At 40.0% G+C, this 26,789-nt stretch overlaps 1 protein-coding gene across 1 annotated transcript in view; it reads left to right on the top strand.

The window, feature by feature from the left end:
- Positions 1–1,006: 1,006 nt before the first annotated feature.
- ZNF76 (zinc finger protein 76) overlaps positions 1,007–26,789 on the top strand; it is a 38,735-nt gene continuing 12,952 nt past the window's right edge. The window contains 2 exon segments of the mRNA XM_078155407.1: positions 1,007–1,101; positions 11,656–11,824. Coding sequence (XP_078011533.1) covers positions 11,752–11,824 — 73 coding nt within the window. The 5' untranslated portion in view covers positions 1,007–1,101; positions 11,656–11,751.

The following is a 26,789-nucleotide window of genomic DNA, read 5'->3' as shown; positions in this document are numbered from 1 at the left end:
GCGGCCCAGGTGCCAGTTGCCCCGGAACCAGGATAAGCAGAAGAATTGGCTCAACAGGGGGCGGAAGCCGGCGCGCTGTGCTGTAGTCATGCAGGTTCCGGGGTGGCTATAGGGGCGCGGCTGTCAGGCGGGCGGGTGGGGTGGAGGCTCCGGCCCCGGAACCTGTATTTCAGGCCAGGCAGCGCTGCGCGCGGGCGGGAGGGCTATGGCGCAGGCGGGTTGCGGGGCCGGCGCTGGTAGATGGGCCCGGTGCATGGCGGTCTGTCGGCGGAGTCGGCCTCGGGGGCTGTCAGGTTGGTGGCTGCGGGGAAAACGGGGCTGCAGTCCCAGGGTGGGGGAGCCGGGCGGGCTCAGGGCTCTAGGGGGAGAGGTGGCCCCGAGTCCGGCATGCCCAACCTTCTCCAGCGCAAATGGGGCATCCGGGCGGGAAGGAGGATAGGCCTGGCCTGAGCCGGCCCGGCTCCTCCTCACAGAGCCCCCTCCCCAGAGCAGGGTCCGGGCCCCCCAACCCCCAATCCCGCCTCCCGTGACCCGCCCCCACCGCGCGTGATCAGGCCTCCTCCGCCTACCCCACTCCCTCCTCTGTCCTCGTGACCTTTGCACTCTGCCCCCCCTCCACCAGGACCTACCCGTCGTCCCTCCCCACATCTGCTGGTTCAGTCCAGACACCTCGTGGGCCCCGAGGAGCCGAGCCCGGGCCCTCGCCTTCTGCCCTATGGCAGCCTGTGCCCTGGAGGTATCCCTGGCGCCTCTCCTCTGCGGATCGCTGCACCCAGCGTCAAGCTGTCAGTCAACAGCATGTGCCTAGCCGTGTGATGTTTTACCTTAGGCCATTCTTTTAATCTTCCTGGCCTCAGTTTCCCCATCCATAAAATGATGGGGTTGGACTTTTGAGAACCCTTCCAGTCCTAAGGTTATCATCCTGTGCAAGGCACAGGATAAGAGCTTCTGGAGCTTCACACTCCATGTCCCTTTGTTCTGATAATCTTAGAGGGAAGGAAGGGAAATAAGCATTTATTAAGCGCCTGCTATGTACCAGGCACTATGCAAAGGACTTTTTACAAATATTACTTCATTTGATCCTCACAACAACGCTGAGAGGTAGGTGCTATTATATTCCCTATTTTTACAGTTGAGGAAACCGAGGAAGATAGAGTTTAAGGGACTTGCCCAGAGTCCCACAACTAGTGTCCGTGGTCCAATTTTAAAATCAGATCATTCTTGACCCCAGGCCCAGCTCTCCACTGCGCCACCTAGCTGCTCCAAAAGGATCCAAAGAGGATAATATTATCCAGAAAGGATAATAATGTTTTTTTTCTGCAGATAGTGGGGTAATTGACCATGACCTATCCCTTTGTTCATGATCCTTAGCCTCTTGCTTCCTGTAACCTGCTCTAGAATCTCTTTTCCCTGTAATATTCATAGCCCCTCATTTTGGTCCCATGGCTCTATCCTTTACTTAACACCTTTAACATTCTTTGTATCCCCAGTGCTAGTCTTCAGCTTTCACACAGTGCCTGGCACAAAGTAAGTGCTTAATAAATGGTTGTTGACTGACTGACTTTATTTATACCCCGCCCTAAAATGCCGCCATTAGCCTAAAATCATATGATCCCCTCAAGTTCCCATCCCCTTTCCCCATAATGATTCTGATTACCAGTGATCATAAACCCTGATAGCTTCCTATGTTACAACGGCATTCATCCTATGCAGCCCTGCAGATTCCCAGACCTACATCTTCCCTGACCCCAAGTTCTCATGGATATCTTCTGAAACCATCACCACCTTCTCCTCTTCACCTCTGGGCCCCACTAGTTTTCAGTGTCCTTTCCCCCTCATCTGACCCCATGCTCACATTCCTAACAAATTGATTTCAACAAGGACTTCCTTCTTCCCCAGAGTTCCCCCTTTCTTCTCCCTTGAGCTCTGAACACTTCAGCCATTCATTTAATTTTGACCATGAGGTGTCACATCCACAACATCATCCTTGCATATTTTTGGCCGAAGAACTGTGACTCTGTTCAGGGATTTAAAGCTAGCTTCTGACAGCAGTTCAATCACTAAGTTCTCTCACTGAAGCCATCAGTTCCCCTTGGAAGCACATGTCACTGCCATAAATGTATTTATGAAGCATTGTCCTATGTATACTCTTCACACAGGATGCTTTGCACTACAGTATGTACATGCAGACACTGCTCCATGTTTTGCCTACAACTTCTTCCTGCACCACTCTAATCCTGGGAGTACTTTCCAATCTTCTCACACTGGAAAAAAAGTCTAGGTTGAGTTGTCACAGAATCTGACTGATAGTTAAGAGTTAAGGGGTGCCATTGAAATGTTCAGTTCAGTTATGGTATCTCTCCATTGCTGAGGGATTTTGTCCCGAGGTGGTTTTTACAGCAGTGGTAGATGAATTAGTACTTAGGTATTGAAGTCCCAAACCCAGGAATTAGCAAATTCAGAGAGGAGAAGCAGAGGAAAAAGCCAGTGCTTTAAATCACAGTCAAAAATAATACTATAAGAGGTGCACAACACCAGAAACACTTCTGGTGCTGGTTTCTACATACGTTGAATAAATGTACCCCTCAAAAGGTAGTGATTCAGTCCCCCACCTTAAACATCGTGATAAGTGTTAGTCTTTGGCCACTTAGTATTTCTGGTACTGAGGATGAGCATATATTTAGGTCATAGTGCATAGGTAGTGTGTATGGCCTCAGTCAGGCTGGTATTGAACCGTTACAGCTGCTGAGGAAAAGATACAAAGTGCACTGTGCTTGCTCAAGTCATTTTTATGTAGCTTGAGGAGATGATGACTCAGCCCTCAAACTTGGCCTCTACTGTCCAAAATACATTAGTAAACTGATAACAAAAAGCAACACCCTAGAGCAATTAATTCATCTGGTTATTGGGGTGTTTTCATTTTGTTCCATTCTTTGTTCAGGCCTATCACTAAGCATGTAATTAATTGCCCTGTCCTGGATCCACTCCCTAGTTCTGCTCTCGCCCACTGACTCTTAACACTATACCTCTGCTACCATCTGGCAGCTTCCATTAGTGAGGAGGAGGAGGGAGTGGGGCTAAAGTTAAGAGCCCGATGAGGCAGTGGATCTTAGGGAGCCATTTGAGGTTTCTGAGCAGAGGAGTGATATGATCCAAATCTATGTTTAAGAAAGATTATTTTGGCATCTGTGTGAAGGAGGGATTGGAGGAAATAGAGCTGGAGAAAGACCAGAGTTAATGGGAAGGATAAATAGTAACCCTGTTTCTAGCCCTTCCTCAAAGCACTTCTTGTTAACTACGAGGCCCAAAGGGCATAAGCAATATAGAAAAGGCAGGCAAAAATTCCATAAAACATGAAATAACTAGGGAGCAACTACAGGGTAATATATAAGCAATTCAGTTCAAGCTCACAAGCATTTATTAAGAATGTATATGGATCCAATGAAGGAATCCATATTTAAGCACTTGAAAACTCAAGTGTGATAGTGAGTGATAGGATGACCTTTAATTCAGTGTGGTAGATCTGGAAGAGACTTTTAAAGATACCTGGCTGTTTGTCTGCCTCTGTAAGCTAAGAAGTGATTTGAGAGGGTGAGATGTCAGGGAAGGCTTTGTCATGAGCTGGTTCTTGAAGGAAGTTATGCATGTGAATCAGAAAGGTTCTGGAAGCAAGAAGGAAAAAAACATGATGAGTGGAGGCAGGAACAGAGAATAGTAAGATGACTAGCTGGGCTTCTATGGATGATTAGCTTGTGCATAAAACATTCTCAGATTAGATTAGTGGGAGAGGGGAGGCTAATTGATGGCAGTCGAGAAGGCTAGGCTCAGTGGAAAGTTTCGATTCTATCCCAACAAGTAATGAGAGTTGGGGTCTGGATTCAAATTTGGATTTATAAGCTTAGAAACAGATGCAATATTATTTATCATTCATTTGGTCCCAGTGGGTCCATGTTTTACTAAGATTTTAATTACTAAATAGTTATCAAAAGCTTTTTGCATATAATTAATTCAGCAAACATTTATTAAATGCCTACTGTATGTGAGTTATTACCCTTATTCCCAGAGCTTGTGATATGATAAATTTATACATTTTTTTATGAGACAAATTCTTATTGAGAGTTTCCCATGTAGACATTTCCTTAAACGCAAGGAAAATAAAGAACAGGGTCTGGAAGCCCATTCCCTTAACCACAGTTATTTTCAATTTGTTATTTTTAAGGTTTGCTCCTCATCTCATGGGAAGAATCCATTTATTCATCTCTCTGGTAGTTTTAGACACCCATTCTCATCTTAATTGTCTGGCTGGTCACTGGCAGGAGTCATTTAAAGCCCACATACATATAGATTGTGTTCTCTCACTTCCCGTTGGTAAGAAAAATTGGCCCTTGTGAATGTGAGAATTGGATGAGAAACAGATAATTCAGTAGCAAGATGCCTTGTACGCACTCAGTGCTTGGAATTGTACATGAACCAATGAGTGAGTGAATGAATGTAGCTACCTCAATTGAAGGGATCAGTGGAATTGGCCTTCAGGTGCTTTTTGTTGGACCTGCTAACATCATCTCACTGTACCTTGGCCCTTGTGCTTTTAATGTGGATAAAAACCAAAGTGTATAGGCGTGAAGATAAGCAAGACAAAAATGTGATCAGCGCTTTTATAGCAAAAACAAGATACTGATAGCAACTGTCTAAGATCTTCTCTGGGCCAGGGACAACATGGTTGTAGCCCATAATCAAAATGATGCACAATAATTTAATGGATTAGACAAGACTGGATGTCACTTTGGTCCGACTAACTAATACCAGAAAACCTGGATGCCTTTCTCTTCCAGTGCTGTCTGTATGACATACATTGCAGCATCTGTCATGCAGTTAAATAACTTTTCCATTTAAAGTTACAAGTAACTTATTATTTTGGTAGATTTGTCATGTTATGTGGTAGCATGTTACCCTTGAAAAAGAGTAATTTTAACAAAAGAACGTATATAGGTATGTGTGTATTTCCCTTTGAGGTTTGCTAAGCACTTTCCTTGCAGTCCTTGAAGAGCAGTAGAATGAGCATTTTTATTCCCATTTTACAGATGAGAGAACTGAAACTCTGAGAATGTTAAGTGATTTGTTCACAGTAATACCACTTGTAGAAACCCAGGTCTCTCAAATCCAAATCAAATAAAAAAGTGAGCACAGTAGTGTTAGGATCAAAATCAGAATAGTAAATGGATGTATTCTGGGACTCACCACATTGTTATAGTTGTGAAGTATGGGTAGTGCTTCATTAAGTTTGGCCAGTTTCACGTGTAATTCTTAAGAAATACACATGAACTGTCAGCATAAAATTCTGGCCCAAGAGTGCTCCAGAAACGTAACAGCAGTTCCACCGAACCAACAGTATGTCTCATGAATAGAGGATCTTAGAATTGTCTGTCGCAAAGCATGCTCTAGAGCGTTCCTTTGAATGTTACCAAGATTCCCTAAAGGCAAACTTAAGGACATGTGATATCTGCCGTTATTAATAGCAGTCAACAATGAAAATGTGCCCCCACGCAGCACATAATGTACCACAGTGTAGTCCAGCTGTTTGAAGAATATCAGATTAAAGGTTTTGGTTTTTTTCCCTTTATTTACAAGGGAAGGCTCTCTTGATCAGGGTGGGGGAGGAATATATCTGGAAATGAATGATGTAAAAGCAAAAGGCATCAATAAAACCTAAAAATATATATCCAATTAAGAAAACAGTGAATCTTTCTTTGTACTGCCTTTCTTATACATATATCTGGTCATGTCACTTCTGTACTCAGAAATCTTTGGTTCTCTAATGTAAAGTGGGTAAAGGAAGACATTTCAGGCTTAGCGAATAGAGTGAACAGAGACTTAGATATATGAGGCCAGATATGCTTTGGGAATGGCATATAACATGAATAGAGGGAAGTAACATGACACAAGGGCAGAAAGGTAAAGTGGTACCAGACCATGAAGGACTCCAAGTGTCCTTTTTCTCAGTGGCCAATAGAGAGCCATTTGAGATTTCTGAGCAGAGGAGTGAGATGATCCAAATCTGTGTATAAGAAAGATTATTTTGGCATCTGTGTGAAGGATGGATTGGAGGAAATAGAGAGTGGAGGTGAGAAGACTTTTAAGAAGGCTATTAGAGTAGTCTGACAGATGCTAACTTAGAATCTCTCCTCTACAAAGTCCTTTTCATGGTTACAGTGGAAATCATCCTAGGTTCTCAAAGGATATTTTAGTGGAATGCATAGTACTATGCTAGTAAGACTTTCAGTATAGTTCTAGCAACAAACTTAGTCTTTTTTCTGAGGAATAGCCTAGCTAGCTTTAGAAATCTAGTCACCAGTAGGCTAGCCACTTGATAGTGAAGTCTTTACCCTTTGCATGCATGAAACAAAAAACGACAAAACTTTCTGTGCTGTGTGACTACCCCCACCCCTACCCCTGCTTGTATAATGGTAGTGGAGTGGTAGAAAGGAGGTAGACTGAGGTATAGAGGGTACTCAGGATAATGTAGATATTGGTACTCTAAATGTGGGATCCCTGTCTAGTGACAAACAAGTGGACATGCTGGTAGATGAACTGAGTTATACCAGCTGGCATACCCATGATAACTGAAACCAGAGGAACTGCACAAGAGAAGCTCAGCAAAGGAGGTCACCAGAGAGTTATATGATGGGAAAACAGCAGGGTCTCATCATATAGCAAGAATGAGAGTTCACTGATGGATAGCCCAATGCTATGATGGTATTCATATGTCAACCAACCTAGAGGATGATCTCCAGCATGTTGCTGGGCCTGCCCAATGGGATATTTACAGTAGGACATAGACAAGAGGCCTATAGGACAAAATGGTGTGGATGGGTTGTGACTGGCATAGTTGGAGGGATCCCCCAGCAGTAAGATCACCCATCCATCAGTCATTCAAAGTAACTAGAATGAGGTCAGCTAGATGGTGCAGTGGATAGAGCACTGACCCTGAAGTCAAGAGGACCCGAGTTCAAATTTGGCCTCAGACCAAACATTTGACGCTTACTAGCTGTGTGACCCTGGGCAAGTCACTTAACGCTGATTGCATTAAAAAAAAAAAAGATACTTGTGTTCTAAAATATCTTTAAAATCAAACTTCAGAAATAAAGGAAAGTCTGAGGCAAAGATATTTTAGAACACAAGTTCTAACACAAACTTAGCCATTATTACCATGTTAGGTGCTCATACACAAGTGATGTATCAAAATGGATTTAAACATGTGGATAGAAATGCGATTCTTAAAAGTATTTGTTTTGGCTGAACAGATTCCATTTGGTTGTAAAATTCAGCATGTTGAATGTCCTTTGGAATGGAGAACAATCCACTTTTCTTAATCTTCATGGCTCTAATGCAAATCATGTGTGTAGATTTGTAGCAGCTGAGTTTAAATCATACTAAAAAGCTACTTAGGATCTTAAAATCAATTTGTACCATTTCTGTGAGTTCCTTTAGATATACCTTTAATTTGTGTATTACATTAACGCAGATTTCTGTAATTAATTTCCTGTTTTCTATTTGGTTTTTGCATTGTAGAAGTCCCCAGAGCCTAATTTTTTCAACTACAATTTGTGTGGGTAGAAATATATCATCCCACAAAATAACAAATACTTAAATCATTGTATAGCACGTTGTCAAAACCCATTTTTTATTGTCACTTGCCATTAGTCCTGCCAGTTTTCCTATATCCTTAATGAGAAGTTAGGTTTTCCTAGCTTACAAAGGGAAGCATAGAGAAGGAAATCAGGATGTGAGTTCTAACTCTGACACCAACTCCCTGAATGACGTTGGGTAAGTCACTTTCCGTCTGAGGGGCTCAATTTGCCCATCCAGAAAATGAGGGAGTTAGACTGGATGATAACTTCAGCTGTAAGAGTCTATGATTATGTTTTTGACTATGAAGTTTTCTTCGTGGATATTGTCTTAAATTTCTTATCAGAATGAAATCATCCTCCATTTTTTCCCGCTCTAAGCAAACTAGATTTGTTTACTTACATGGCTTCTGGATTCACTTTCCCTGTGGACGAGACAGAGCACAGACAGCTTTGTTCCAAATGTTCACTGGTATTTTCAGTGACCCATGTGATGGGATAGAGAACAGGTGTATTTGGTTAGAGATGACCCTGGACTGGATGTGTGGATCAGATTAGAACTCAACTAGAACAAATCAAAGAGACAAATACTGTATCTACTCTTGTATTTCCTGCCCTGTCTCTCCCTCTCCTCTCCGCTCCACCTATCTTTAAAAAGAAAACCAAGAAAAAATGCAGGGGTTTTCCCACACACACCATTCCTAACCCCCAATATGCCTTTATTTTCCTACTTTGGAATTTGTGTAAAGTGTTAACACTAGCGGGTCAATTTCATAGCTAGAGAAAGAATGAAAAACTTTTACTGATATGTTAATGAGAAGTTATTACGTAAAATCAAATTTCTTGTGTCAGAATAGACAAAAGTTTAAAGGGAGAAGAAATTCAACTCCTCACTGGACTACTGACTGTGATGGATTCATTCATTCTCATACCCCTCTCTCATCATCTGTGTTGTTTGAATTCCCAGTATACCTTTAGCACTTTGGGGAAGAAACTACATCAGTGAACCAAGCTGTAGCAACTGGCAAATTCCCATGAATTTGGAACACGGCAGAGCAAGAATATTTGGGAGCACCCACCGTTTCATTGCTGTATTGAAGTCATTGTGAGACAAAATAGGGAGCAATTTTTAGTATTCTCCAGAACATCTACTTTGGCTTATGCCTGAGGTCAATGACTGCTTCAGCACTTGCTTTAATGCTTCACAGATCCATGATTTCATCTGAGTGTATGTCCCCATCCACAGATGAAGATCACAACTCCTACCATGCCTTAACACATGAATAGAGAAATATTAGAAGGTCCTAATTGACTACAGGCTGAAACCAAATATAATGTTTTAAGAAAAATTGTGACACTGGGAACTCTTTCCACTGGTACAGAAGCTAAGCCCTAGTAGATAGGCATTAGACATTCTTATGAGTTGCTGTGGCCCCAAACATTCCCTAATCCACTTTACCTAATCTTTCTCACAGATCTGATGCAAATCATGTGTGTAGATCTCTAGTATCTGAATTGGAACCATATGAAAAAGCTACTTAGAATCTTAAAAATCAATTGATATCATTGCTGTCAGATGCTTTAGATAAGCCCTTCATTAGTCTATCACATTAAGGTAGATTTCTGCAATTGCCTGTCTTCTGGAGATGAGTGTCTTAGAAAATTTAGCTAAGCTAAGAGCATCATAGTCCATTTCTAGGCCCATCTTGGAATCCTTAGTACCTTGGTACTAAGGTTGGTACTTGGTTCTTGGTACTAGCTTTCCCTGACATAGGGCTGTGAAAACAGGCTCCCCCCAACACCGTGATGACTGTGGGGGGACTTTAATAGATGACAATGATACATATTAGATGGAATATAATGATATATGGGAACTGAAAAACAAGGCACTATATTCGGTATAGTAGATTTAGGCGTTATTTAAAGTTCTTTTTTTCAATTATATATATGCACACACACACACACACATACACACATACACATGCAGATTTGTATATATAATACACGTTGTGAAATACGGAGAAGTTGGAGAAGAGCAATAAAAATTGTTAAAAGTTTATAGACAGATAAATGTGTTAGGGTTAATTTGGAGAAGAGAAGACTAGGACATAAGAAATGACTTGTCTTGCTGCATAAAGGATTATTTCCAATCTATTCCAAAACTGTAATTTATTTCATTAGCATAGGGAATTTCCAGTCAGGAAGTTTTCTCTACCAATGTAGATGGTAATTGATGTGTAACTTAGAGTTTTTGAGACTTATGTGTGGCATTGAGGGGTTAAATACTATTCCAAGGATCACATAGCCAATGTGTGTCAGAGACAAGACTTGACTCTGAGGCCCACTCTGCATCCATTATACCATGTTGTCTCTCTAATGATATTTTAATGCTTTAAAGTTTCAGAAGCATTTGACATGCATTTTCTCTCAACCTTTTGAGATCGATGCTGCAGGTATTACCCCATTTTACAAATTAGAAAGCTGGCACAGACAAGTGATTGGCCCATGAGGAGGAATTTGAACCCAGATCTACTTAATTCCAATCCAGTCCCTATACCATGTTGCCCTTCCAAAATATAGGCTTCATCCCTAAAACCAGTTTCTTTGAAAGGAAAAAAAAAAAAATATATATATATATATATACACACACATGTATATGCATGCATATATATGTGTGTGTGCATATAGCAAAAGATACAAATTTATCATTAAAATATGTATATATTTACTTTTTTAAAAAAGTCCATTCAAATAAAGGGTTTTTTTGTTGTTGTTATCACTATTCTCTTCATCTTCACCCTTTAAATTAGCATTCTTTTCTCTTCCTATCAATCAGTAAGCATTTAGTAGGTGTTTGCTATACCAAGAATGTGATTATATGCCATATTGAGGTTTTGTACAAGCTAGATTGGGGGTGAAGGTCAGGAAGTGCAATCTATATTCAGACTAATCAAACTAAGTAGTTAATCCCATTGAGGAAGACCAGACGTCTCTTGACAATCTCATTTACAAGTTTCTATTGAACAGTGATACCTATATGGCTATTTGGTGGGAGTTGGTAACCATATCATTGATAAATTAAGATATGAACTTTATCTACATTGCCTTAAGGTTAAATCTTAAAGAAATCCGGTTGTTTGGGTTTGTTGGTTGGTTTGTTTTTAGTGGAATGTTGCTCCTCATTGTATCCATTTGGGTGGAAAGGTCAACCTTATTTATTTATCAGTCTTTGGCTTCTTATCAAGCCCTTCCTGTAGATTGAGGAGTTCACTTTGTAGCAGTTGTTTCCCTGTTGTGATGAGATTTGGATAGTGCCTCTTTGTAGGACAGGACCAGCCTTGATCTGATGAGACAAATTAGACATCGCTGCTGGGAGGTACTTTGGAGTAGATGGGGTATATAAATCCAGGTGAAGGATCTGGATCCAGAACCAGTCTGAGAGATCATTACAGGTAGGTTGCAAGTAACCAAGGGGTCAAGAAGAGCTAGCAGCAGACAACAAGAGTTGTGCCTCCTAAGCCTAGGGCAGGAGACACTGGTTCTCCGGCCTGGTTTATGTTCTCTGTGGAGTGCAGGTAGGCAAGGGTTCACAAGCACGTACATGCTGGTAACTTCAAGGAGGCACCACTCTGCAGGTAACGATAACTCCTATTTACAGCATAGATAGAAGGTGAGGCCTTTGGGGACTTGATCTTGATCTGATACTCCTGGACCCTGAAAAGTAGGAGCAGTGGGAATTATCAGCTGCCTGCCTTCCACTATGCCTCTATTTAAGATAGCATTCCATTGGAAAATGGGTTTTGATAAATGAACTCTTACTTTCCAAGTCTTATGACCGTAATGCTTCTGTTTCATTTGTATTCTCCATTTTGATCAATTATTCAACATGTTTATTGAAAGTTCTGATACTTCTATTGAAATAGTTCTCCCACTTTCCTTTCTAGGCCCTGGCTGCTCCTTCCCAAATAGATGCCTTTCCAGCAGAGCAGAGCTGTGTGATTGACAGTATATCATTGTCCTCTCTTGTCAGATTTGTGACCTAAAAGGAAATTTCTTCACCCAGCTGTGGCTTCCAGGGGTGCCCAAAACCAAAATTCATGCCTGAGAGTGAAAGCAGCAGTGTGCCATGGAAAACTTGGGACTGCAGACGGTGACCCTCAGTGATGGGACAACAGCCTTCATCCAACAAGCTGTCAAAGGTAAAAGTTTTTAGGGACCCTAACAAACCTAACAGCCCTTCAGCTGTGGGGCCCTTGGTTGCAGAGAGCACTGCAGTCACGTGGAGAAAAGCCACATATAGGGATTCTGCATCCTAATTGCTAATCTTCAAATCCTCTCAGGTACAGGAAGCAGGATCAGCTGTCTATTAGTTCTCATTTTCGACATGCCATCAGAGCTCTGTCTTCACTTAGCATAGTAACTGACATCTATCTAGTGTTTTAGGTATTATCTCTTTCTAACAATATAAAAACAACAATTCTAATAATAACCATGTAAGGTAAGTAGTATAAGTATTATTATCCCCAGTTCACAGATGAGGAAAATGAGGCTGAAAGAGCTTAAGTGACTTGTCCAGGGTTATATAGCTAGTATCAGAAGTGAAATTCTAACTTAGGTCTTCTTGACTCCAAGTCTTTTTTCCACTGTACTTCCACTGTGCTTCTTTGTAATCATAACATTTAGATCTGGAACGGACCTTACAGATCATCTCATCCAGTCCTCTTGTTTTAAATAGGAGAAAACAGTGGCCCCAAGAAAGTGAGGCACATCTAAGAGACGAACCAGGATTCAAATACATGTCCTCCAAGTCCGGTGTCCTTTCCATTACAGTGCCTTTTCTTGCGTATATACCCCTTATTTAAGTATTCCCATGAAGCAGCTCAGTACCCTACATTCTGATAAGATTGATCAGTCAAAATGTGGAAATATGTGTAATATAATTGTATATGTATAGCCTATATCAGATTGCAGGCCATCTTAGGGAAGGGGGAGACGAGGGAGAGGAAAAAATTTAGAATTCAAAATCTTGTAAAAGTGAATGTTGAAAACTAAGAATAAATAAATAATTTTTTTAAAAAGAAAGTGTACAGCAGAGGACAAAAGAAAACTTATAAGGAAGCAAGGAAAAATGGACAGTTCTGAACACAATGTGTAGTATTTATTATATAGGCTTTTCTTGAAATGGAAATTTATTTCTGTGTATTTTGCATCCTCTCTTACATTCTGCCATGCACATGGCAATGCTTTTTTTCTTTTCTTATTTTGTATATAAGTTTAAAAAAAAAAAGATTGATCAGTCAACATGTATTTGTTGAGTCCTACATGTGCCAGGCCAAGAAAGTTAGGGAGAGGAGTGTACCAAAAAACGTAGGTCTTGCTCCTTAGATTCTTGGCATCAAAGAGCTCACAGTATGCTTGAGAAGATAAACTATGAGGTATTACTATGTATTGAGGTTGATCTCCTGTGTGGTTTATTGAGGGATAGCTCACTGCCCAAGAGTTACATCATATATGATAGAAATGATAACTAGTATTGCAAGGCAGGGTATGCCAGTTTCTGTGGGAGTGCAGGAGAGGTCAGGATCACTGTGAGGTGATGTAGTTGGGGAAGGCCTCACAGAAGAAGCGAAGCTGGAGCTAAGCTTTAAAAGATGAGCTCTTAGTTTGGTGGAGAAGGGAGGAATAGATTCTAAAACCCTGTGCAGAGAAATAGCTAAGGATTTGGGGAGGAGTAACTGGGAGCAAATGTGACAGCCTTAAATGTCTGCTTCAGATCTTGATGTTTCCACATGGAACCAAGAAAGCTCCGTGACTTTGCATTTTGGAGCCACTGAGCACCTTTATTGAAGGTTTGGGCCATAATTTCTTAAAGGAAAGAGAACAACCCAATAGGACCATCTTTGTCTTATCAACAGGACCACTTAAATCCAAGAGCCTAGATGTTCACAACAGGCTGAAATTAATTCTTTATAACTGCCTCCAGAGAACTTAAATATTTTTTGATGAGGATAGAGATGGAATTGTGTAAATGGAATGCAGGGATTGTGCATGGTTTAGGGTTTTGGGGTTTTGTTTTCTTTTGTTTTGTTTTGTTTTTTTATCCTTCTGAGGTGACCTTTGGCTATAGTTGTATGCAGAGCTACCAATGCAGGACAGAGGGTGCTAGTTGAACAATCTTACAGTGTTCCTAATGATTAAGTGATGCTGAAACAAACTATATTTGCATTCATGAGCAGCCACATGACTGGAGTATGCTCTTTAGAGCCTATATTATTCTAATATAAAAATTAGACACTTTGAAAAGCTAAAATGTAGATTAAAAAAACATATTTTTCCAAACCATAATTTGGGATAAATACCTTTTGAATGAATTTCTTGTACACAACTAATGTAATCCATGACGTGTGGATGGATACTTGTTAAATTTAATTTGAGAGTGACATTACAGAAGATAAGAATTTGAAGGGAACTTATCAGTCTACATCAGGGCTGGGGAACCTGCAGCCTCGAGGCCACATGTGGCCCTCTGGGTCCTCAAGTGCAGCCCTTCAACTGAATCCAAACTACCCAGAACAGATCCCCTTAATAAAAGGCTTTGTTTTGTAAAACATGGACTCGGTCAAAAGGCCACACTTGAGGACCTAGAAGGCCACATGTGGCCTGAAAGGCCACAGGTTTCTCACCCCTGTCCTTGACCAACCCATTTACCAAAGAAATAATGAAAGGATTATCCAGCCTCTGCTTGATGACCTCCAAGAAGGGGGAACCCAGCCATCAATTCTGTGGCTCCCAGAATTGAACACATCCACCAGATGAGGTCTTAAAAGGCAGAATACAGTGGGACTATTACCTGCCTGTTCCTGTAATCTGTCTCTCTTAATACAGCTCAAGACTACATTAGCTTTTTTTGCTGCTGCATCACACTGTTCACTCATACTGAGCTTGAAGTCCACTAAAACCCTCAGATCTTTTTTTTTAGAAAAATGCTGTCTAACCATTATGCCTCCTCTATCTTATACTTATGAAGTTGATTTTTTATAGCCAAGTGCAAGACTCCATTTATCCCTATTTAATTTCATTTTATTAGATTCAGCCCAATGCTCTAGCCTGTCAAGATCCCTTTGAATCCTAAATCTGTCATCTACTAGCTAGCCATCTTTATGTCATCTTCAGATTTGATGGATATACCATCTATACCTTTATCCAAATTATTGCTAAAACTGTCAGGCAGCATAGGGTTAACCACGGATCCCTGTGGTCCCCCACTGGAGATCTCCTGCCACACTGACGCTCACTGAACCTTTAACAACAGCTCTTTTCATCTGCCTATCTTCCCCTTTCTGAATCTGTCTGATTGAATTGCTCTCTAATCTCCATCTTCACAAAAATAGTATGAGATTTTTATCAAAAACTTTGCTAAAATATAGATAAATTATATGCACAGCACTCCCCTTATCTACTGATTTAGTAAGCCTATCTAAAAAGGAAGGGAGGCTAATTTGGCCTGACCTCTTCTTGATGCAGCTGGACTGGCTTTGTCATCACTGCTTCCTTATAGATGTTTACCAGTTATCTCTTTAATGACCTTGTCTAAAATTTTCCCAGGAATCAAAGTCAAGCCCACTGGTTTGCAGATTATCTTCCCTTCCCTCTTTTGAAAATCAGGACATTTATCCTTCTCTAATCTTGTGGTGCCTCTCCTGTTTTTCCATGATCTTTCAAATACCCTTGACATTGGCTTAGCCATCCCATCTTTCCGCTCTTTCAAGATTCAAGGAGGTCATTTATCAGGGCCAAATGACTTAAATTGATCAAAGGCAACCAGGTGCTAGATTATTATCTCTTTACTTGTCTTGGGTTTCAACCCCATAAGTTATTTGTGTTCTGTAATTTCCATTTCCTTTGCAGAAAAGACAGGAACAAAGTAAGAATTCAGCAACTCTGCTTCCTCTCTGTGACCAGTGATCATGGTCAACCACTTCAAGTGAAGGTCTTCTCCCTTCTTTGATCATTCTTTTTTTTTTTAACTAGTATTTCATTAAAAAAGAAAGAAAGAAATATTGGTAGAAAAATGAATGTCAGGAGTAGAACAGAGATCAATTTGACCAAGGTCTTTAATATTGTCAGTCATAAGGGCTTGTGAAAAATTATGTCAAAATTTGGTTGCCCAGAGAAGTTCGATCAGTATTATATGTCAGTTTCATGATGTCATGAGGTTGCATGAGTTCTGGATAGTGAACAATGCTCTCATGCTTTCCCAGTCACCAGTGGAGGGAAGCAAGGCTGTGGCTTGCTCCCATGTTTTTTAGTATAATGTTTTCAGCAATGTTGTGAAACGCCTTCAATGAGGACAAAAATGGCATCAAGGTCATCTACCATCCTGACAGTAAATTATTTAACTTGAAAAGGCTACAAACCAAGACTAAAGTGGGGGGAGAATTGGTGCATGATTTTTTGTTCACATATAATTTTATACTCAATGTAGCCTCTGAGGCTGACATGCAACAAAGTAGAGATTGATTGTCTGCTGCTTGGCCTAACAACACCAAAAAAAAAAGGTTCTCCACCACCCAGCACCACACTGTCCATATGTGGAACCATTGGTTACTGCAAATGGAGAGACTTTGAATGCTCTGGATAAGTTCACTTATCTTGGCAATATACTTTCCAGGGATGTACACATTGATAATGAGGTTGACATACACATTAGCAAAGCTATCTCAGTGTTGGGAAGCTCTGAAGGAAAGTGTGGGAGAGAAGAGGTATTAGACTGCCTACCAAGCTGAAGGTCTACAGAGCCACTGTGCTGACCTCATTGTTGTGTGCCTGTGAAACCTGAACAGTATACCAGTGCCATGCCAGGAAACTGAATTGCTTCCATTTGAAATGTCTTAGAAAGATTCTGAAGATCACCTGGCAAGACAAGGTACCGGACACTGAGATCCTTTCTCCAGTTAAGTTGCCAGGCATTCAAACTCTACAGCAGGGAGTACAACTCCAATGGGGTGGCCATTGTTCAAATGTCAAAACCATATTCACCTAACTGATTATTTTACATAGAACTCGCACAAGGCAGGCATTCACATGAAAGTCAGAAGAAGCAATACAAGAAAATTCTCAAGGTCTTTCTGCAGAACTTTGGAATCAATCGTGTGACATGGAAGTCACTGGCAAAGGACTGCCCAGCATGGCATGCTCACATCAGAAAAGGTGCTGTGCTCCATGAGCAAAGCAGAATTGCACTAGCTCAAAAGAAACGTGAGATGTGCACATTTAGAGACATTTCTACTCCAAATGTTCATGTGAACTATTTTTGCCCAACCTGTGAGAGAGCCTTCTGAGCTCATACTGATCTAATCAGTCACAGCCAAGGTACACAATGTACCTTGACCCCACCATAGTGATATCATTTTGGTCCTCTTTGAGAGCAAAGGACAACAACCAATCTACCAGTATAACTTTAAAGAAACCTTTATTGTTATCCTTTGCTTCCCTTGCCAGCCCAATTCATTCTGTGCTTAAGCAGTTCTGACGCTGTTTTTATAGAACCAGGCCATGCTCATATTCATCCTCAGTTGTCTTTTTTCACTTCCATTTTCTATATAAGAAATCTGTTTGGTTGGTGAGTTCCCTGTGCATCCACATCCCTCTTCATATAAATCCCATTTTTCTTCCTCATTGCAATTGTTTTCATTTAAGCCTTCAGAATGTAATTCTTGGGCATCTCCCATCCTTCCTGGATTGACTTCTCCTGAAGCATCTTAATCCATGGGATCCTACCATTCTTTCCTCTGAACCTTTTGAAAGCCTATTTTATGACATTGCCTCTAGACTTAGGAGTTCATCTTGTTTTGAGACAATGTAGTCTAAAGAGGCAGTGTAATATAGTTAATAGGCTGATCTGGAGCAGGAAGATATGTGTTAAGGTCCCACTTTTATGGCATAGATAGAACATACATAGAGTTTTATGTGTCTCACAGGTTTGTGACCCTGGATGGGCAGTTTCCTCCAAGCAGAGCAGGTACTCATCTTCCTCTTTGGGAATTCCCAGTTCTAGTGAAATAGCTTGTGTGGGCATTCAAAGAAAAAAGAAAATCTAGCCTTGATTACAAAAGGAAGAGTTATCTCTTTTAATGAATATTCAATTCAGTTCTATGAGGATTTATTGTGTTGTTTTTCACTCATGTCCAACTCTTCGTGACCCATTTGGGATTTTCTTGGCAAATATACTGGAGTGGTTTGCATTTCCTTCTCCAGCTCCTTTTACAGATGAGAAAACTGAAACAAATAAGGTTAAGTGACTTGCCAGGGTCATACAGCTAGTAAGTGTCTGAGGTTGTATTTGAACTCATAAAGATATGTCTTCCTGATTCCAAGTCCAGTGCTCTATCCACTATGGCACCTAGCTGCATCTATTATGTGCAAGGCATTGTGCTTGGTCCTTGGATACAAAGAAAAATTAAATCATCCTTGCCCTCCAAGAGCTTAAGTTTTACTGGAAAGTACAGTATATAAACAGATAAATAAATGCAAAATAATTGGAGGAGTGAGAGAACACTGTCAGCCAGGATCATGAGGAAAAGCTTTCTGTGGAAGATGGCACCCAAACTGAGGCTTGAAAGAGGAAGAGGTAAAAGAGAGAGTACATTCCATGGGATAGCCTGTGCAACATTAACCTCCTGACATCTTTCCCCTCTATTGAAAATACGGTGGAAAAGCTTGGGGACTATTTCCAAGACAATATTTCCTATTGCAAATCATCTTCAACTGCCCATTCTTCTTCACGTCTAATATCCATTTGGTTGACAAGTCTTTCTGCCTCTGCATCTTTGGCATAGAGCCACCATCCTAGTTCAGTCCCTCACCACCTCTCACTTGGGCTAATTTAGTAGTCTCCTAATCAGTATCCCTACTTCCAGTGTCTTTTCTCTGCAATACTCTCCACATAATTGCCAAGTTAGTGTTCCTAAAGGACAAATTTGACCATGCGTATCATATCTCCCCTGCTCAAAAAGCTTCAGCAGCTCCCTGTTGCCCATCAGACAAAGTAGATTTAAAGCCTATCACAATCTGACTTCAGCTTATTTTTCCATGTTTATTTTATGTTACCACCCCTCATGCACTCTATGTTCCAACCAAACTAACCTTCTTGCTATTTGTCATACATAAGATTCCATCTCCCCCCGGCCCCAAACCTGAAGTGTTCTCCCTCCTCATCTCTACCCATAGGGCCATTCAAGGCTGCTCAAGTGTTGCTTGTTGCAGAAGTCCTTTCCTAACCTGCCCTTTTTTTTAGTACTTTTCCCCTGCCCCAAAATCAGGCTCCTGCAGGGCAGATACTCTTTCCTTTTTGTCTTTGTATTTCCAGCACCTAGCACAGTCCCTGGCATATAGTAGGTGCTTAATAAATGTTTGTTGAACTTAATTGAATTAATATGAACTGCTAGCTGTTAGGGTTTATTTATCTTCCCCTGTCTTCAGTTATTTCAGTAACTTTTGGTTGCCTTGTACTTCACTTCATGGTAGTAACCTGGGAGGGTATGGGCAGAAAGAGTGATGTGAAGAGTCTCAGAGTTCCTGCTTCATAAACAGTCTCTATCCCAGTTTTCTCCCTTCACACAAGTTGGGGATATGGTATAGGGGAGGGAAATGAACATTAGTGCCCCGTGCTATTGAGAAAAAAAACTAGAAACTCAGATAGATTCTTGCTGGTGTTATTATTAGGCCAATCATTTCTTAGCCCATTAGGCTAGCCATTTCTTACGTCTTTGACTGTTGTGCACAACTAGTTCACTTGGCTATAGAGCCTGCCTAGGGCCTAGTATTTCCCAATCACCTGATAAATCAAGACCAGCTTGATTTTCTATCTCGAATGTGCATTGATGAGGCGGGAGGCAGGATGGAAGCAACTCCATTTATTTTTAGCAAAGCATGTACTTATATAGTAAAATAACAGGAACTCTTTCTCAAGTTACAATGACGTATAGCCCATGCTGTGCTCAAGGACAGCGCATGCACGTTCTGTGCACTTACCTGACTCCAATCCCAGAATAGACTGCTAATGACCATACAATAACTAGGGGAGTTAAAGATTGTTAAAGATCCATACAATGGAGCACCGAACCAGGTGACTTTTGCTCAGAGATCAGCACCCGAAAGGGGCCTCCGCCCGTCAGTGAGACCTCATGAACAGCCTGTGGCCCTCTACATCCTTACAGATCCCCAACAGCTCCCCCTTTTTGTTTTTGACGGAGACGGAGCATATGAAGCTCAGTCCCAAAGTCCTTTATCTGATTAGCTATGCACCTGAGCAGACACGGTCCAAAACACAGCATGGCCAGCAAAATCAAACATGATGGCAATAAGGAAGACAATAGAAATATAAACCAATGTCCAGGGTCATTAAAAGGATTATGGAGTTTATCTATCCAATCAGTTTATCTATCCAATCAGTTTTATCTAGCATCAAATCCTTATCAGCCGCCCTTGCAATATCTTTAGCAATTTCGTATAAGTCATCAATATCCATTGCAATAGTAGAATTTCCAAACAGCCCATTTAGATGTCTACGTATTCTTTGCCAATCCCATTGGGATTTATTGTATTTAACATTGGTAAGGCAAATGAATTCATACCTATAATCACATTTTAAATGCGTTCTATATTCTAAAATATCCAATTTATCACCTATTGCGATAATGGTTTCCTTCATTCCCTCAAGTATATGGTAAAATTCATCATCTATCCTTTTTTGTGTTTGAAAACCTTTAGATACATTGCGAGCTAATTGATTCATAAAATCAGCTTGAACCATTTCATTTCTTGCGATAGATATAGATTGAGATAAAGATACAGAAGCAGTTATGATAGCTATAAGTGAAACAATTCCTAATACTACACATGAAATACATCTTTTTCCTAGCAACTGCTAATTGATTACTTTGGTCTATTATTCCAAAAATATGATCAGAACGTGACTCATACCAATCTTTGCTTTTCACAGGCACCAAGGCAAACTTTTGTTGTGTAATAACAAAAATAATTTGGTCTCTAATCTTGGTTCCTATACATTCAGACACCCTGCAGTTAATACAAGTGACATTATATTCCCCTGAATCCACGGCCATTATATTAACATTCTGTGCTCTTCCCCACATAAATGCATGATTACCAGTCAAACAAGCTCGCATTGTCATATTATCATGGAAGGTCCCTTGCAAATTCGTGATGTTTATGGGACCTAAGGCTGCCCATGCCTTCCACAACTGATTTTCAACCCCTCTGTCATGAAGGGAAACCCACTGAGGAAATGGAAACCTGCCAAAAGCCCAAGTATGATTGTTTTTCTCCCTAGTATAATTGTGCCAGGATTGTAACGTAAAATTCTTTTGTAACGCAACACAGTGACGTTCTGAAGTATGATAAGATAACCAAGGAGGATACGCTAAGTTCTTGCTGATCAGTGTCACATGATAGCATGGCTTTGAATTACTTGGATGTCTGATAGGTGTGTCATTAACACACTGTGACCCCAAGATGCCCGTGTAAGTAACCTTATAAAATTGAAAAAAGACAACAGTATAAGGAGGGGTGCCGTGTTATTAAACACATACCCATCAAAACAGGTGGTGACATTAAATAATTGTAAACACGTGGAGTCTTTGGTGTCATTGCCTTTTGTAACACAAATAGGCGGCACCAAAGCCACACCAGTAAAGTTCATTTTTACAGTGTGTTGAGACCGGTTCTTAGGTGATATGAAATGAAATTCCTTGCCAAAACCTGTGGAGGCATTTCCTTGCAGAATGACCTCAGGTATTGTCTCTCCCCATGTAACTAGTCTGGGCCATGGTGGTTTTGTCACAAAGGCCCATCGTGTTGTATTTCCTGTCTCTGCTGCTGCTGTATTCTGTATCCCTGCTGATGATAACGACAAGAGGCACAGCTTGGTTAAAAGTTCTTGTAGTGCCTTCTTCTTATTCTTTCGGCTCCTTCAATTTCCTGGCCAGCCTGTGTTTTCTCTTCTGCTTGCCTCGTCCCTTCTGAATGGATAATGCGGACATCCTTCATTCTGACCCAGAGTTCTCCATCACCTGTGAAAATAAGAACAAACCCTTGCCCCCAGGTTAGCACTTGCCCTGGACCCTGCCAGACACCGTCAACGTCTCTCCACATGACTTTCATATTATGTTTAGGAGAAAGGAATCTGTTTGATTTAGTGGTGTCACTAGTACTGTTGTCATTTCCTGCCAGATATTTCATTGCAGGGGAGAGGTTACAACTATCGAATTTTGAATAATTTATAGTATAGAGCGCAGTGTTCAATTGATGCCAAGGGGATCCCTTAGCTCCCCCTTTTTGTTTTTGGAGCACCATTTTCAAGGTACGATTGGCACGTTCAACTATGGCCTCACCACGAGGATTATAGGGAGGGCTAGTAGTGTGACTAATAGAGAACTCAGTACAAAACTTTTTAAAACCCTGCGAAATATATGCAGGACCATTATCAGTCTTTAAGCATTGAGGTGGGCCAGTGAAGGAAAAACAATGAAGCAAATGATTAACAACATTGCAAAGAGCCCCACCCGCTTGAGCAGTAACAAAAATAAAGCCTGAATAAGTATCAATAGAAACATGAACATACTTTTGTCTTCCAAAAGGAGAATAATGAATAACATCCATTTGCCATAAGGTGTTAGGTGTAAGTGCCTTGGGGTTATGGATGTCAACATGGAAAGGGGGTTGAAAAGGCACACAGGTAGCACAGCGCTTAACAGTTTCACGTGCTTGTGATTTTGTTATGCCATACAAAGTTCTTAAAGACCTAGCAGATAAATGTAACTTATTATGACTATTCCTTGCTATTTCCACATTCATTGTTAAAGACCTATCAACAATATCATTACCTTCAAAAATTGGTCCTGGGGCAAGAGTGTGGGAACGAACATGCAAAACAAAATTTTTCTGTCCTATTCTGTATCATAAGTTGTATATCATTAAGCAGCTGACATATATTGTTTCCAGTATTTTTTATTACAGCAGTCTCTAGATGTTTTAGAATTCCTTCAACATATTTACTATCTGTGCTAATATTCATTGGCTCCTCATATTTTTGAAATGCACAATAGACAGCATATATATAATTCATTCTGTTGTGTGGATATAAAGTGTGTTTCAATCACATGTAACTCCTTTCTTTTAGGGAACCAGACAGAGGCCTTACTCATCTTTGTGGCATTAGTAAAGACATTAATCCTGTGTACGTGTTCACCTGCTGTTAAGTGTAGATTGTATCCAAGGCCAATTCTCAAAGATTGCATGATATTTAAAGGGTTTTCCATACACAAGTTTCAAATTGATATTCACTTGCCAGTTAGGCATTGTTTGTATTGCTGTTTCAATCATTTGTTGAGAAAATGGAAGGTGTATGACTTCCGGATGTGTGCCACATAATGTTAAACACTTGTTGTCAATTTTATGTATTAAGTCCCCTATCAAGGCCATATAATTACTTAAAGTATTTTTGGCTGAGATGGTAAATATACTCATTCTAAAAAGCCTTTGTTTCTGATGTATCACTGCTGTTGGAGAATTTGGAGTGTTAAATATAGAAGCCTCCACACTTTCATGCCTATCAATCCTTTGTGTGTGCTCCAACTACTTGTTCCTGAATATACGCAATGTGTGTTTGCCTCAGGGGTCAGTATTGGGGTGAATCTAATTGAGGATCACCTCTAAGGCAATCATATAAAGGTATCAATTCATAATTTGGAATGCCTATCTGTGACTGAAGCCACTGTATATCTCCTATAAGTTTCTGAAAATCATTAAGTGTTTTCAACTTTTGTAGGTCTATTTTTGGAGGATATAGAACTATTTTTTCTTGAAGTATCTGGTGACCTAAATATTGATATGGAGGAAGTTTTTGAATTTTTTCTGGGGCTATTTGAAGCCCATGACTTTGCAACAAATTTTGTATTTTTAACAAGATTTCTTCCAACACTTCAGGATTGGGATGAGCACATAAAATGTCATCCATGTAATGTATCATTTTTAGCTTTTTGTAATGGAATAGTAAAAAAGCAATCTTTTAAATCAATAACTATCAAAGGCTAGGAAGTCATAAAGCATCATTAATTTTCCTGACTTCTTTGCAATAATAAAAACAGGTGAATTTTAAGGAACCCAAACAAGTTCATTGGATTTCATTTTGTATTTTGTCAGTTTTATGGATAGAAAAAGCACAAACAGTGGGTGGGAGAAAATAACAGCTCTCAGTAAATGTAAAATATCATGCCCACAAATTAAGGGGAAATGAATTGAGTTTTAGCTATCTGTTATCCTAGTAGTTTAACTTCATCTTAAAATAATTGATTAGTGGTGATTTATTAGGCAAGCTAAAAGTAATTAATATCGAAAAAGTCATGTGAAAATTATTAAAAATTATCAAGGAATCTTGATTAATTTGTAACATTTTGGTGGTATACCTGCAGACTGCAGAACAATACACCCAAAGTAAGCAAAGGGTGACACCCTCTGTACCCTTTCAGGGGTAATTATAAATCTATGAGACTGAAAGGCTTGTTGACTGAAAAGCTTGTTAAAACTTGGGCATTAATAAGGAAAGTTTGGTGGTAGTAGGACAACTGCAAAGTTTATCATCCATACAATAAATTATTTTTGTCTGGGAATATTTCTGACTAACAAGTTTAATAGTGTGATGAAAAAAAATTTCGGCACATGGTAAGAAACATTCCTCCTTAAAGGATCATAATAGGGAAAATGGGAAATATTGATTTAATGAGACCACCATATCCAAATTCAAACTCAAAGCAAAGTTAATTATAGTTCTAAGAGTCTTTTACCTCAAGCAGTAAGTTTCACTGATTATGGCTTAAAGCCAGATACAGTTAATTATTTTCATAGAAGTGCAATAATCAATAAAGATTTACTAGGACTCACATATATAAGAAATTTTACTTAACATCCTTTCTTTCCCACGTTTAAACTTGTCTTGGTGAAAAAGCCAATTATTAGAAATTCTTTATATAAAGTTGCAATTTCTCAGTCGTAGCTTTAAAACAGTAACTTCAAATAACTTAGTTAACAATTTTGGTCATTTTCATGAGTGATAGTTAAATTATTTTAGCTCTAAGCTGTTCTTTTAATCATAGGTATAGATAGAAATACCTGATTTTCTAAATGATAGTTATAAAACATCATAGAACAAGATTAACCGGACTTGATAAAATAATTTAGCTGGATTTACACAGTTATCTCACTACCTTTCAGTTTCTTTTAGTTCACGTTTTAATAACATCAAAATTATTAAAAATTGCTTGACATAACACATAAAAGTGTACCAATTTGTAATGAGACTAGATTTTTAAAATTTGAAACATGCACATTACTAATGTGAATGAACTAAATTATCTTTAGATTGTATTCCAATACTTAAAAACTTTTCTTTTTGATTTGAAGAGGAAAACTGTTCTCCTTATCTCCTCCTTCTTTCTTCCCCACCCCAACCTGGCCAGGGTTGGAATTCAAGAGAAAGGAAGAGAATATTTTTCAACATAATCTTTCAATCTTACACCCAAAGCTTTGGCCAGAGCCTTAGAATGCAAAAAAGGAAGAGGATTTTTTCTCCAAAAGTTTCCAAATCTTTTACTCTCAAATCATCTATTCCTGCTATTCATGCAAACAGATTATATTATTCTGTCCACCCATACTTTTCTTATTCCTGTATGTTTAAACTTTCTTGCCTTTTATCAAATTATGTAACCTAAATAATGAAGTACTTTTTCTCCCATTCTCTCCCCCATCCATCCACTCCCGGGAAATATGGCTGGTATTAGGGAGGGGGAAGAAAGTCACTAACAGCATTTCAGAATCCAGTTGAAGCCCTTGGCTGCCTGGCAGTAAAAGATTAAACAAATCACAGACATTAATCACAGACCATCATTCACACAGACACAGACAAACACAGAAAAAAATGACAGGGAGAATCCAAAGGCAAGAAACTTGTCAGAAATTCCCTGCACAAATGAAATAATACTATTTTTATTTTATTTTATCTTTTCTTTCCATGGTATTCTAAAACCAGGCAAAATCTTTCTTAAGGTTTTGGTTTTTATAAAAGGAAACCTTTTCACTTTGTAATGCTCCACAACGTCCACAATATAGTGCTGTGACTACACGTTTCTTTTCTACTTCCCCTTGGGGATTTTTGAAATTCCTCATGGCACATGGCGGGAGCTTCCTTTGTTCTCACAGCTCCTACAAGCCCATTTTTATAAGATTGTAGATAGTGAAAGTACACAGAGGAACTGATTTTGGGCCTTTGGTGTTATAAAATTCTGTCGGTTGTTCTCCCACTATTTTCCATTGTTCTAAATCTAAACTCCCTTCTCTGGGGTGCCATGGAGATTTTATATCAATAATATCTAGAGACTCTCTTCTTTTCTTAGGAGTTACCGAGCACCCCTGTTCCTTAATCGCTTTATATATTACTCTAACATTCTGTTCCTTATCTGAGAGTTTACCTAGATTTTGCCTCATGGTAAGACTTTATCTTACCTCTCCGTAGTTTTGTGCCACGGGATACGATTCGGAGACCTCTCACAAGGAGGCTGCCTGGCTCCAACAGACCTCAGTGTCTTGATGTGGGTGTCGCGTCTTCTTGGTCCAGACATTTCCTGACTGTTTCATGCAGCTGTCTTACTCTCCGTATCTTCTTCACGGCAGCAGTGCAGCCCTACGTTGGGTGCCAATTTGTTGTGCACAACTAGTTCACTTGGCTATAAGAGCCTACCTAGGGCCTAGGATTTCCCAATCACCTGATGAATCAAGACCAGCTTGATTTTCTATCTCGAATGTGTATTGATGAGGCGGGAGGCAGGATGGAAGCAACTCCATTTATTTTTAGCAAAGCATGTACTTATATAGTAAAATAACGGAACTCTTACTCAAGTTACAATGACGTATAGCCCATGCTGTGCTCAAGGACAGCACATGCACGTCCTGTGCACTTACCTGACTCCAATCCCCAGAATAGACTGCTAATGACCATACAATAACTAGGGGAGTTAAAGATTGTTAAAGATCCATACAGTGGAGCACCGAACCAGGTGACTTTTGCTCAGAGATCAGCACCCGAAAGGG

This window comes from Phascolarctos cinereus, unplaced genomic scaffold, assembly GCF_003287225.1.
Source record: "Phascolarctos cinereus isolate Bilbo 61053 unplaced genomic scaffold, phaCin_HiC Scaffold_5;HRSCAF=322, whole genome shotgun sequence".
NCBI lineage: Eukaryota > Metazoa > Chordata > Mammalia > Diprotodontia > Phascolarctidae > Phascolarctos > Phascolarctos cinereus.
This window is presented reverse-complemented; position numbering and strand designations above follow the sequence as displayed.